General features: G+C 42.3%; 1 protein-coding gene across 1 annotated transcript in view; it reads left to right on the top strand.

Moving 5' to 3' along the window:
* stab1 (stabilin 1) overlaps positions 1–13253 on the top strand; it is a 170758-nt gene extending 157505 nt beyond the window's left edge. The window contains exons 69-70 of the mRNA XM_087840890.1: positions 189–293; positions 13062–13253. Of these exons, the coding sequence (XP_087697016.1) occupies positions 189–293; positions 13062–13121 (165 nt within the window). The 3' untranslated portion in view covers positions 13122–13253. The remainder of the gene's footprint in view (positions 1–188; positions 294–13061) is intronic.
* The last annotated feature ends 242 nt before the right edge of the window (positions 13254–13495 follow it).

Here is a 13495-nt window from a genome sequence, read left to right as displayed (position 1 = left end):
TCAAAATAAATTTAACTGGGTCATAAAAACAATGCATGAATGGAAACTTAAGTTAAATATGCTAAACAGCACTTACAAGGTTTTGATGAGCTAATAAAGTTATTTTTTCCCTTCAAGACATACTTAAGCAGTGAATTATTAATAGTTTTATCGTGGATTAATACTGAGTCATCTTTTCTCTGTCACAGAATGAGGATGAGGATGGTGCAACAGGAGGTAGGCCCAAACCCACACTGGTCTCCATCCCCAACCCTCTCTATGTCAGCTCTAGAGCCTTAGCTGAGCCATTTGAGGTAAGTCTTAGGTACTTTATCTTAAACATAGATTCTGTGCACAGGTTTTCTTCTTAGAGCAGGCGACCCATATGCCAAGAGGCCCAAGTTCCAATCTGCATTCGGTCCATTTCCTGCAGGTCTTTCTCTTGGCCTTTTTTCCAGCTTTCTTGTCTGTTCTCTGCTGTCCTATGAAAATAAAGGCTACAAAAAAGCACCAAAAGAATCTAGAGTGACCCTGCATGACTTGGAGGTCAAAATAATTTATATCTGTCTTACACTGGTTCTTGGTGCAGCCCCTCAGGTCATCCTCAGTTTGATTGTTTTAGCTCTTCCCCCCTTTTTTTCAATATGACATCAGAAACCACTGACAGATACAGAGATAAGACTAAAATTAACAGGACATAAGAGGAGAGTAACTGAGACAAGAAAGTTACAACAGGAGTTCCGGAATAATACATGAAATGTGAACGTAACAACCTAAAGATATTTAAACAGAACTTCAAAACTCGGACACCGCAGAACTCTAAGCAACAGACTCGGAACCATGACAGGACTAGCCCGCTGTATCATTTTTTCACTCTGAATTTTGGGGTGGCTTTACATTTAGCCCTCTGTAGGTTGATCATTTTCATTTCCATCAAACAGTGTAGCATCTTTTTGTTCCTATCACATTACCCAGTCCATATATGTAGGTAACCATAGATAAAGATACATGATTTTATTCTTTTCATTGGGATCTGATGTGTTTTCAAAGTGTTCCTTTAGTTTTTCTGAGCACTGTGTTGTGGTGGACTGCGGCTGCCATACGTTTGCAAATGGCTGGACGACATATTTAAACAATGCTGCCCTCACTATTTGGCACCAAGATACAAATTTTGTGTTACTCCCCCCCCCCCATCCACCATCCATCATGCCACACATACGGGTACAACTGACATCCTAAGCAGACTCACAAATCCTCATATTAGACAGTCTTCTTCGACATCTCCCCTGTTTCCTGGGATGTGCAGCCTCTTGCCTGCCTCTTCTCAGAGATAAGAGGCCTGACTCCATGTGTCTGTGTGCACTTGAGGGGAAGGTGGGAGCTTTTAACCAAAATAAGTTTTAGGCCCTACAGCTGCAGCTGGCAGAGGAAGAGGAGGGTGATGGGAGATTTAATGTTGCACTCTATTACTGTAGCCTGTAGTAACACATAAATATACAGTGCCAGCTGAACAAAAGAGGAGCATCATGGAATTATATTTGTGTCAAAAGTGGCGCACGAGAGAAAATGATTTCACATGAAATTAAATTATTTCATAGGTGCAGGTATTCATGGCCTCTCACTCAATTAAATTCCTCACACGTAAATTCAACAACCTGCTCACATACACCCCGGAAACCAAACGCTCAAAGAAGTCAGATTTTAATCCAACATGCAATACCATCTAGAAATAATCTGACTGGCAGCAACTTTATTTTTTAAGCACAACAATGATCCCAAACACACTTAAAATGCAGTAAAAGCATACCTGGATTGAAAAAACACACAATGGAGTACTATCAGTCATGGATTGGACTCTCCAGAGCTCAGAGCTTAACACTATTAAAGCATAATGGGATCATCTTGACACAACAAAAGAACAAAAGGCAGCCAGCATCCACAGAAGAACATCAGTGCAGACACACTGCTGTACCTCAGCATTCTGCTGCAGGGCTACTCCACATCTCTCAACCTCACTGCTGCACAGCTTCTAATTTCTAGCACCACTGGGTAAAATAAACATCAGCTGCTCATCCGCTGTTACTAATTAATGATTAGTCTGTGTGTTACTTCATAGCAATCCAAGACTGTTCTGATCTCAATCTTCATGTCCTCTCTGAGTTATTAAAACTGACAGTAAGGGTGAAAAGAAAGATTTTAATATCTAGATTATGATGTGCACTCCTTAAGGAAGCACTGAAGGCACACCCTTCATTATGCCATTACGCCCAAAGAAAAAAGAAGCACTGCTACCTGTTCACGGTAGAAACTCTCCATGGTGTCATGGGAAGGGAAAGTGTTTATTGACAGTCCGAATGGCCCAGGGGATGGAGCTGTTTGTGAGTCTGGAGGTGTGGGATTGACTAGGGATGGGTATCGTTTAGGTTTTATCCGATACCAGTACCAAACTCATACTTTTGAAACTGTGCCGGTGTTTAAACGGTGCTCGAACCGGTGCTTAAAGAATGGAGAACACAAAATTGGTCCAAAAACCTCTCATGTTCAGCTGTTTTTTTGTAAAAAGATAACAATGTTAGCCTTTTCTGCAGCTATGGGGCAAATATGGTATCACTCTTGGCTGGAAGCAGTGCTTAAACAATGGGGAAAAAACACAAACTTTGTCCAAAAACCTCTCATGTTTAGCTGTTTTTCACTTTTTCTTTGGTCATTTTAGCCTTTTTGGCCAGGGTGAAGGGAGTATCTGCCATCAAACAAGAAGACAGCCGCATGTAACTACGACAGTGTTTGCTAGTTCACCTTACATCCATTAATGTAATAACGTGGTTAGCCTACTCAACATAAATTACACACGAACAACATTAAGCTACTGACCCAGTGAAAAACGGCTGCTGCTGCCATCATCATCCGTCATCATTTCTGCTACACTGGCAGAGCTAGGGGCCACGACTCTCCTCTTCGGGTTTTTGGGGGATGTTGCTAACTCTGGGTCAGATAACAGTCAACCCACCTGCAATAGATGTGCACGGTGTGAGGTCTCGCAGCAAGCTATCAAATACGGCGCATTTCTGGGCTTTTAACAAAACGCTATACGTCTCCAGGTGTTTCATCAGATTCAAGGAGTTACCTCCTTTGCACAGTATCACCTTAAAGCACTTGTTTCAGACTGCTGAGTTTGCATCTTTTGCTGTGAAGTACAGCCAGACTTTGACCGCTATGCCTTGGGCATTTTTAATCTGTAGCTCTGCTCTTAAATAACGTACGTACCTGGGCCCGCCTACTACGCTGGCAATGGTAAAATGATTGGCTGGAATCCAAAGTGCATGACATCTCAGGGAAAAAAAAGCACCGAAATAAAGCACCGAAATAAAGCACCGAAATGTGCGCTGCTTTTCGGTCTGGTTACTACTGTTTATGTCAGAACCGGTGACATAATGGCACTGGATACCGGTACCCATCCCTAGGATTGACCAGAGGTGCCAACCAGAGGGCAGCAGATCAAACAGGTGGTGAGCGGGGTGCAAGGGGTCACCTTTGATGGCTCTGGTTTTCCTGAGACAGGAGGATGGCCTACATGGGTGGCAGAGGGCAGCCAATGATTTTTTTTGGTGGTGTTAGTTACCCACTTCACAGCTGTCCTCTTCTCAGTCGTGGCTCCTGCATACTCAACACCAAGGCAGTAGGAAAGTATGCTCTCCACTGAGGAGCTGTAGAAGGCCACCAGCAGCTTCTGGTCAAAGTTATTCTTTAGGAAAAGGAGGAAGTGCAGCTGCCGTTGATCCTTTTTTACCAGGACATTGGTGTTGTGGGTCCAGGTGAAATTGGCAGAGGTGTGGGTGCCCAGAAACCTGAAGTTAGAGACAGATTCCACCCATTGTCCATTTTTAATGAGAAGGGAATGGACCTGTCTGTGCCTCCTGAAGTCTATTATGAGTTCTTCTGTTTTAAGGACATTCAGCTTCAGGTTGTTTTCTGAGCAACAGTGGGACAAGTTCTCTACTTCCGCCCTGCTGTCTTATCTCCATCAAAAATGAGCCTAACCACGGTGGTGCTGAGAACAAAGCCCTGTGGGGATCCGGTGCTGAGTGACAGTCAGGGGGGAGGTAGGAAGTCTTTGATCCAGGAGCAAGTGACGGGGAGTTCTGAAGGTGGTCCAGTTTGGTGGTGAGGATGTCTGAGATTATGGTGTTGATTGCTGAGCTGTAGTCCACAAAGAGCATACTGATGTAGTTCTTCCTGTTCTCCAGATGGCTCAGCGCTCTGTGAAGGGTGATGGCATCCTCTGTGGACCAATTTGCTCTATAGGCAAACTGGGGTGTGTGGGGGAGGGGTGGTCTGAAACCGAACAAAGAGGGCTTTGAGGTTAGCCCCTGACAGAAAGTTTGAACCTGCCGTCGGGGGTTGGAGGGTTCTGGCCTTTGTAGTTGGTGAGAGTTCTCCACATCTGGCGGGGGATGTTATCAGTGAGGAAGCCTCCCCATCCTGTATGCCTCATTTGCCTGTTTGATGCCCCTCCTCAGGTTGGCTCTGGCAGTGTTGTACAGAGAACAGTCCCTCAGCCTGAAGGCAGAGTTATGAGTTCTGATCAGAGCCTGTACTTCACTTATCGTCCAAAGTTTTTGGTTTGGAAAACCACGGATGGTTTTGGTTACTGTCACATTCTCTACACAGCACTTAATGTAGAAAAGGACTGACTGAGTGGTCTCCAGATCCTGGTGTTTGATGTTTTACAACTCTGTCAGATCAAAACAGCCCTGTATTCGGAGAAGCTCATCATCTGGCCAGTTTTTAATGACCCGGGTGTTTGGAGTGAGCTGTTTCCTGAGGTGGGTGTGGGCAGGAATTAGGAGCAGAGAAAAGATGGTCAGATTGTCCTAGGTGGGGGAGGGGTGTTACCCTGTAGGCCTGTTTGATGTTGCTGTACACATGGTCCAGTGTCCTGATCCCCCTGGTACAGTTACAGTTAACATGTTGGAAGAATTTAGGGAATACAGACTTCAGAGATACCTTGTTAAAGTCCCAGCAACAATATGGACGCCCTCCGAGGCTCTGTCTGCTGTTTACTGATGATACGTTGAAGGTGGTTGAGTGCTGAGCTAACATTAGCATTGGGGGAATGTAAATGTACTATGGCTACCGTTAGCTTGCGAGGTAGATCAAAGTGCCTGCCCTGAATAGACATGGCCTCTAAGCAGTGACCATCTGTAATTCTACTGTTATGGCACCAATCCTGAAGCAGATAAGCACAGAGCTTGCCGGCCCTTCCCTAACCAGATCTTTGTTGCGGTCCTGGCGGTGTAATGTCTGGCCCAGTAACTCTACCAAGACATCGGGGAAATCTGGATGGAGCCAGGATTCAGTTACAATCAGTAGACAACACTCCCAGACAAAGCGGTTAAATAAATCTCTAATTATAGCCCCTCCATTTTATTTGTGAGGGATCTGGCATTGGTGAGGAAGACGATTGGAAGCAAGGATTTGTGTTATTCTTCTCGCAGCTGGATAGAGCAGCAGAACAAAAATCTCTAATGATCCCTGTTGTTCCCTAACAGAAAGTAAACAAATGGCAAATATCTAAACTGTGTTCTTAAATAATAAACAAGAGAAAAGGTTATTACCAAAAAGAGTCTTCTCACTCCTATTTAACTACTGCCAGGTGCTCAATTCGTATGGATAAATATTTACAATTTCCTCTCAGCTAACAACCAAAATGTTGATGTGAAAAATAAAAATCAGCTCTCCAGATTCAGTTACTGGCTGAACACACTCGATGCTTAGTTGGATGCAGAGGAGGCGAGGAGAGGGACGAGGTGGCTGTCAGCTTGAGGTTAGGAGGCTGCTGTCCATCCAGTAATTTAATCTGCATCCAGTCTTTGTGATGAGCTAGCTTAGGGGGTTGAGGCCTAAGAAGAGCAGTGTGGACTTGCTTGTCTCAGTGATAATAATAGTGTTGATGGAGAGTAATTTTATCTTTATATCTTGCAACACCGAGTCTAGCCACAATCTTCTTCCTCGGCTCAGTGGCTGCAGTGATTGCAGGTGGTTGGGCATCATATAATTCAGTTACACTGACATCTTGTACCAGGGTCACCTCATTATATCCATACTCATTGTGTCTATACTGATCTTCAGCTTCAGTAGTAGCTTTCCTTTATTGATATCGTAGCTCAGAGCTACCAAGTGCTTGTTGATCATTGCCGATGTTGGTCTGCTGCTCATTAATATAACCTCTCTTAGTGGGTTGGCTGGCATAATAGAATTCAATTAATTCCATGTTCTGAGTCCTTGCTTTGTTCCTGTAGGCTGCTTGTCAGTATGTCAGTATTTGCAAACTGCTGATGATCTCTCTCTGAGGGTGTTTGCAGTCTGTCCAAGTCAGACTGCAATTGTTTCAGAAAGGTTGCCTCCTATCAGGCGACCTGTGCAATCGTGGGCGTGACTGTGCAACACCCTCAAGCTCTGGGCAACCATGTAGTCACCGCAAGTTGTAGTCAGTCACAGAATGGGAAAAAAAATTCAATACAATCATTAGGCACTACCAATGTATTTATTCATTGTTTATTTGTGGATGCAAGCAGGTTGAGGTCCTATTTTTACTCATGACTGAGGCATTAGCTTGCTCTGAATTAGAAGGAAGCTTTGTCAAGCTGAGTGTGTCCAACACTTGAAGTTTTTAGTCGGTTCAGCTGATTTAATGTACATTATTTTAAGATGGTGTTGCGCGAGATGAGCCCTCTTGTTTATTCCCACAGTATATTTATAATCAGTATGTCCTCTCTTCTCCACAGTAGACATGGACCACTGGGATGTTTACAAGACTGATTCAATTGCGTTTTGTTATGTTTGTACAGTGCTAAGATTTTTTTGAGTCTCATATGATCCATAAAACTCTGTAACAGATGCCATGGCGTCTCCAGACTATTTCACACCTGTCACACATGCTCAGTGTGAAGCTGCTCTCATCTGTGAAGAGAACAGGGTGCCAGTGGCGGACCTGCCAGTTCTGGTGTACTCAGGTGAATGCAAATGGTGCAGCAGGATGCTAGTCTGTGAGCACAGATCTCACTAAGGAAGTCAGGCCCTAATGCCATGCTCATGGAGTCTGTTTCGGAGGTGTTGGTCAAAAACATGCACACGAGTAGGGCTGTAGGGCTCTGCCAGGGCTCAACAAAACACAAAGGAGCAGATACTGGTCATATTGCAGGTTTGAGACCCTTCTATGGCCCTTTCAAGCTCTCATCATGTAACAGGCTCTCTCCTGGTATCTTCACACTTTTGAGGCTTTACTGGAAAACACAGCAAATGGCACAGCAACCATTTTGCAATAGCGCATATGGATGTTTTATCCTACAGGAGCTGGAATAGCTGTGAAACCCGAATGGGATGCAGGTATCATGTCATGTTACGCGCAGTGCTAAGGACACTAAAAGGCAAAACGAGAGAAAAATCAGTCAGGAGAGATAAGGAGAGAACAATGGTCTGTGACCACCACCTGCTAAACCGTTCCCTTTGTGGGATTTGGCTTGTTGTTGCCTCTCCGGTGCACCTGCTGTCACTTTCATTTGCACCAAAGCACCTAAAATAGATTCATAATGGTTTATGTTTCTAACTGGCCTGATCGATATCCCTCAGGTTTAACTGAGTTTGTGTTATACTGTGATAAAGGATTGTTCCCTTAATATTTTTGAGTGTGTATTTCTATATAATATTTATCATTATGTAAATATACATAAGATAAAAATATAGAGAGAGTATATATTTATTGATACTTTAATATTTTTATTCATAATATCAGAACTTTCAGGAGAAAAGGAAAAAGGTCAGACGACTGTTTGCCACTTCTCTGTATTTGGAAGGCATGTCAATTTTAAATAAAAGGGGGGGGGGGGGGGGAAGCTTGTGTTTAAATGGCAGCTCACAAATTAAATTAAATGCCACACAGAACATGTGGACAATATCCCTGGACAATATCAGTATAGTTACTGATGCTTGTTTAATTGTTCAGGATAAAAGCAAGCGTGTGTTCATCCTAATAAAAATCCTGATAAAGAACTGAGAAACACAGTATTTGTCAGCACACAATTTGGCTCCTTCTTTAAAATTTAAGAACTAAACGATGTAATTGGAGCCTGATGTAGCTTTCTCCTTTTTCTTCAGATTCTTCCTGCATGATTTCATAAAATACTGAAACACTGCATAACAATCCAACAGCACACATTATTTCTTGCTGCTTGAGCAATAACTCAGAGAATGGGCGATCGTGGCTCAAGAGTTGGCCGTTCGTCTTATAATCAGAAGGTTGCCGGTTTGAGCCCCGGCTTGGACAGTCTTGGTTGTTGTGTCCTTGGGCAAGACACTTCACCTCCTACCGCCTGCTGGTGATGGCCATCATCACCGCCTGCAGGTAACATGAGATGGTGTTTCTCGGAGTTCCTTAGTGAGATTCTGTCAGTCTGCCCCAGGGCAGCTGTGGCTACAACTGTAGCTTGCCTCCCCCACTGTGTGAGTGTGAGAGTGAATGAATAGTGGAATTGTAAGGCACTTTGAGGGTCTCAAAAAGTCTCGAAAAGCACTATATAAATGCAATTCATCATTATTAGAATGTCCATGTGTTCACTATCTAAACGTGTTTATGCTTTCGGAGTTCTTGTGAAGGGCACTTAGCGCTCTTCACTTTGCAGCTTACACATTCCTTCTCTATCAGAGGAGCTTCAGCTTGTTTTCAGCTGTGTGACCTCCAGAACATTAATGCCTGAGACCACAATCAGCCTTCAAGGTCACACTGACATTTTAAAAAAAAGTTTGCAGAGGGTTAGATCAGAAGATTAGAAACAGTGTCATGTCTCAGTTAAATGTTATGGTGTAAGGCTATATAGACAGCAACAGATTAGCTTAGCATTGGTCATAGCCACAGATAATCTCCAACTAAAGAAAGAAATCTCATGTCAGTTAATTAACAGGATCACATTTGGTGTCATCATCATTTGGGCATCCAGTTAGAATATATAACATTTTCTTTTCTTTTAAATAATTGTTTGAAATAAACAGGGGTACGAGGAGAAGTTTAAAAAAGCTCACTGACCAGCCGCTGGCTCTGGATAGTTTCATTGTGAAAGAAAGCACCTGCTACCATCCACCACTGGCTTGTTTTACACAGCAGGAGTCTTGATATATTAAAGCTTTATCTACTCTTTATTCTGCAAATTTAAATTATTAAGTTAAAATATGAATCTACCGTATTATTATGCGTGAAGCAAGGAGCATATGAAATATCTAAATTCTAAATAGAATCTAAATAGAAATATAAATGAGCTGTTTTAGTTGCCCAGTGAGTCTGATCTGCAATCCCAGGGACCCAATGGGGAAGAAATGTTATGTTAGACTCCACTTTGTTTTTTAGGCACCTCTCATTTCTTTATATTTTGATTTAAATGAGCCAGACCTTTATTGTAATATGAGCTGAGCAATAGTTCTCCAGGTTTTCTAGAGGCCTTTCAGAGTTCTTCTTTGGACATTGGCTGCTTTTTTTACTCATTTTCAGTCCAGTCCTTGTACTTGACCACTTGTTTTTTTGTGTTTTGAACCAATTTACACTGACCTATGAATCATTCAAGCAGTGCAAAAGCGCCTAACTGAAGGGATGAATCAGTATTGTGTCTATACGTAACAGACAACTTAGCAAAGAACCAATTTTAAATTTTAAATTAGCACTTAATTGGTTGGCCTCCCCAGAGTCCAGACCTCAATGTTATTGAAGCAGTGTGGGATCATCTTGACAGAGAAAGAAAGAAAAGGCAGCCAAGAACATCTCTGAATATCCTTCAAGAAGCCTGGAGAACTAGTCCTGAAGACTAACTAAACAAATTACAAGAAAGCTTGCATAAGATGTTAAATAATAAAGGTGGTCATAGCAAATATTGACTTCAAACTCGTTATAGTTGTACAGAATCTGTTTGTGCCTTTTGTACCATATTTACATTCATGTTTGTACATGTTTGAAGCGTTTCACTCATTTCCTATTTTCCCAGCAAAGTTTTAAAACATGGGGGTCGGTCCAGACTCTTGCACAGTGCTGTAATTAAAAATACTTGTTAATTAAATGTTTTTACACAATTCCTGTCTGTGCTCTACACCCTCTCCATACACACTTTCACTCCATTTGTGCATTCATGTGGAAGTTCTGCCACATTGAGTGCCTTTCCATAGCAACTGCCATTATATTATGAAGCCCTCCAACAGACTAAACTACACACTCAATCAAGGTGTGGCACCCATTTGTGTCATTACACTTCCAGACCTTGTGTGATTATTTCAGGAGTTTGGGTTTAATGAAATGAAACAGCTTGGACATGTTTGAGATTTCTTTCACATTTTTGTTGTAAAGGTTAATAAAATAAAAAAAAAAAGGAAAAGAGTGTCCCAAGTGACTCCATGTAGATTCATAATTTCCTGAGTGGCAGGGTGAAATTGGGCAGAGGCTTCTGGGCAGCATTTTCTCGTTCTCTCACACGTTGCACACAGCAGGAGATAATTCACATCAGCCTCACTCTCGTTGCTGTAAATAGTGTGTGGGGCTTAAGGGGTGTGGGACACACAGTCTGATCCCACTGTTCTGGGCATTAGCTTTCTCGCATCCACCAAAATCAGGCAAGTTCTAGAAAAGGTAAAGGAGTGGAAGGGGTGGGGTGTTCAGGTGAGGGAGACCTTTGCGGTGGATGTAGACCTTGGTTGCCGTGGTGCTCTGGGGTGCTGTGCTTACGGCCCCAGATCTACTTCCCCCGCCCTGCGATGGGTGTGGGCTTACCGAGCCAGATGCTTAACTGGCTTTCTCAATCCGGTCTTAAGTATCATGACAGCGCGCGCACACACACACACACACACCCCTCAAACAACAAATCACTCACACATGTAGAGTCTGACACGCCCAGCATATCACTCCCAACGTGGGCAAGTCGGGGCAGGTCTTCCTACACCCATTTCCTGCACCCTACCCAGGGTGGGGGTCGACTGTTGGTTCATGGTGGCGGTGGTGGTTCTGGTGGTTGTTGGGCAGTTTCTTGCATCTGGAGCCCTGTTCTCAGTTCATGGCAGTTCTTTGGCCTTGAGGGCTCCATCTCTGGCCTCCTTCCTCCTTCTGCTGGGAGGGGCACACAGTTGTCATCGAGACGTGTGACCTGGGGTCTTCAGTACTCTAGGGGTCTCCTGGGTGTTTCTCTGTCTGCTTCTGGCTCCTGGGGACATTATTGTAATTTCTCACCGTCATTGTCAATGCACACACACACACACATATAGATCGCTGGTTTGTGTATCCATGTTTTTGGTTTTGGTTTTTTTTCTTCAGGTGTGATTTGGAGTTTTTTTGTATGTGTTGTGTGGTTTCCACGTGTGCTCTGTCCTCTTATTCTTATGTTTTCCCCTGTGTTCTCCCCCCTTCGTTACTCCTTTTCTTCCTCCCTGTCACCTCTGGCATTCCCATATTACACATGCACTCGTGAATAATAATAGAAATAAGTAAATAAGTAAAAAGTAGAAAAAGAAAGCCACAAACAAGAGGATCCTATAGAGAGTCTATAGAGCTCATCTTGGAAAAGCAAATATTTTTGGCACAACAGTCACATCCTGATTATAACTGTAAAAGCTGCCACACAAGACAGGCTTAAAAAAACATAAATGAACAAAGATAATTTTAGAATATTACTTTTAATGTAAATATGTGGTTTGCTGCAGTCAGCTGTCAGATTTATTGCTGTAGGTGAAATGTGTTAATTATTAAAAAGCTCAATAGTAAAAGGGTCTTTTATGGGAAATGAAGAAACACCTCAGTGTAAATATGCAACCATGTGAAGTTATTGATTGTTCTGAGTTTTCAGTCCTGACTTGAAACAAAAACATTTCTTCTCAAACCTCATCTGAAACCATACACGGTATTATTTTATCAAATTCAAATTCACAAGTTGGCAAAATAAATAAATAAATAAATATAATTTGCCCAGTATCCCCTTTGACATCATCTTCCACAGCATGTCCAGACAGCTTCCAGCATGGTGGTTATATGTAGCAGTCTTGTTCTGACAATTTTCACTGTGCACTCAACGATTTCACCATAAACCTGGTGTGGCGCCTAAATCCAACCAAGCTGTAGTTGGTGCTTTATGTGCGACTAGAGGGGTTTGGTATGATAAAGGTTCCACACAGCCAGATTTTTCTCTCTACTAGCTGGTTCATCAAAACCTAACATTCCAGTTATCATGACAGTGGTTATCATCTTTCACTGTCAGGCTCCATGTGTGCGCATATAAAAATGGGTATTTTGTGGATCATGTGACACATGAATTGATCCTGATCCACCTACTCTAGTCAGAGATGCTAGATTATATCAATGATGACAATATAATGGCAATGAAAAATCTGGAAAGAATATAAAAATATAACAGTAAAGTACAACACTGTTGCTAATAGATTGCAAGAGATTAATGCTGCAGAAAAATGTTAATCTTTGGATTTAGCACATATAACAAACATTTCAATTTAAGTTAATTATTTTATTTTGTTCACTGTAAAGCTGTTGTTTGTTTCTAAGGTGACAGCTGCACATTAGAGTTCTATAAGTTTAAACTGGATACATTTAAACATTAAAGTTATAAAGGAGACATGGAAACTGCTTCAATTTCACCGCAAAGTTTTTGCATCACCAAATTAATACATGAAATTACAGATCCATGATAATGTAGCGTTTCATTTAGTGGTTTTAGTAAGGTGCGGCTTAATAAGTGGCACATCTTTGGTGGAGCCAGAATTTATAATATAGTCTTAAAACATTCAGAAAAAAAATGAAATTGAAAGGAATCAGCAGGATTTGAACCAGGGTCTCCTTGCTGCTAATCTTGCAATGTGTGCAACCACCAGCCATACAACCTTCTAGCAGATATATTTGCACATCTGTGCAGCTGCAGTAACCACAGCCAGAGCATCTGCTCTTCCATGACCCTCCAGCAGATTACAATTAAAAAAAATCTGTCCTGTTCACCACAGCTTTCTACACTTTGTGGTTTACCTGTTCTAAACATCTTCTCTCCTTCCTGCAGGACACCAATCAGGAGGTGGAGCCAGAAGAACCGCCAAATATTCTCGACCTGGGCCATTAAAACCAGCTGACCCAGTATAACTGGAGCTGGCTGTTAACAAACCACAATAACTCAGTGACTTCATCTTGCTTTAGAAATTTCCACACAGTTTAACTGTAATCAATTATGGAATAAAAGTTTACTAAACCCAAATCTTCTCTGGGTAAAAACCTCAGTCCGTGTTTTTATTGTGTTAAATAATTGTTCAAAAAAGTGTCGTTCCTCTAACAGCCACTAAAGGCTGGCTCCAAAGGTGAGTCAGTCCCTACAGAGTCCCATGTTCAACACAGTTACACCTGGTTTTGGATAGTTTCTCACTTAGTAAAAAATCTCAGGTGAATCTTATCCATTTTCATTTGGTAAGGCTTAATGTAAGGGGCATGACTGTTCTGGCT

This window comes from Neolamprologus brichardi, chromosome 5 (assembly GCF_056152115.1).
Source record: "Neolamprologus brichardi isolate AB-2024 chromosome 5, ASM5615211v1, whole genome shotgun sequence".
Taxonomy (NCBI): domain Eukaryota; kingdom Metazoa; phylum Chordata; class Actinopteri; order Cichliformes; family Cichlidae; genus Neolamprologus; species Neolamprologus brichardi.
The sequence above is the reverse complement of the archived record's forward strand: the minus strand, read 5'-3'. Positions and strand labels throughout refer to the sequence as shown.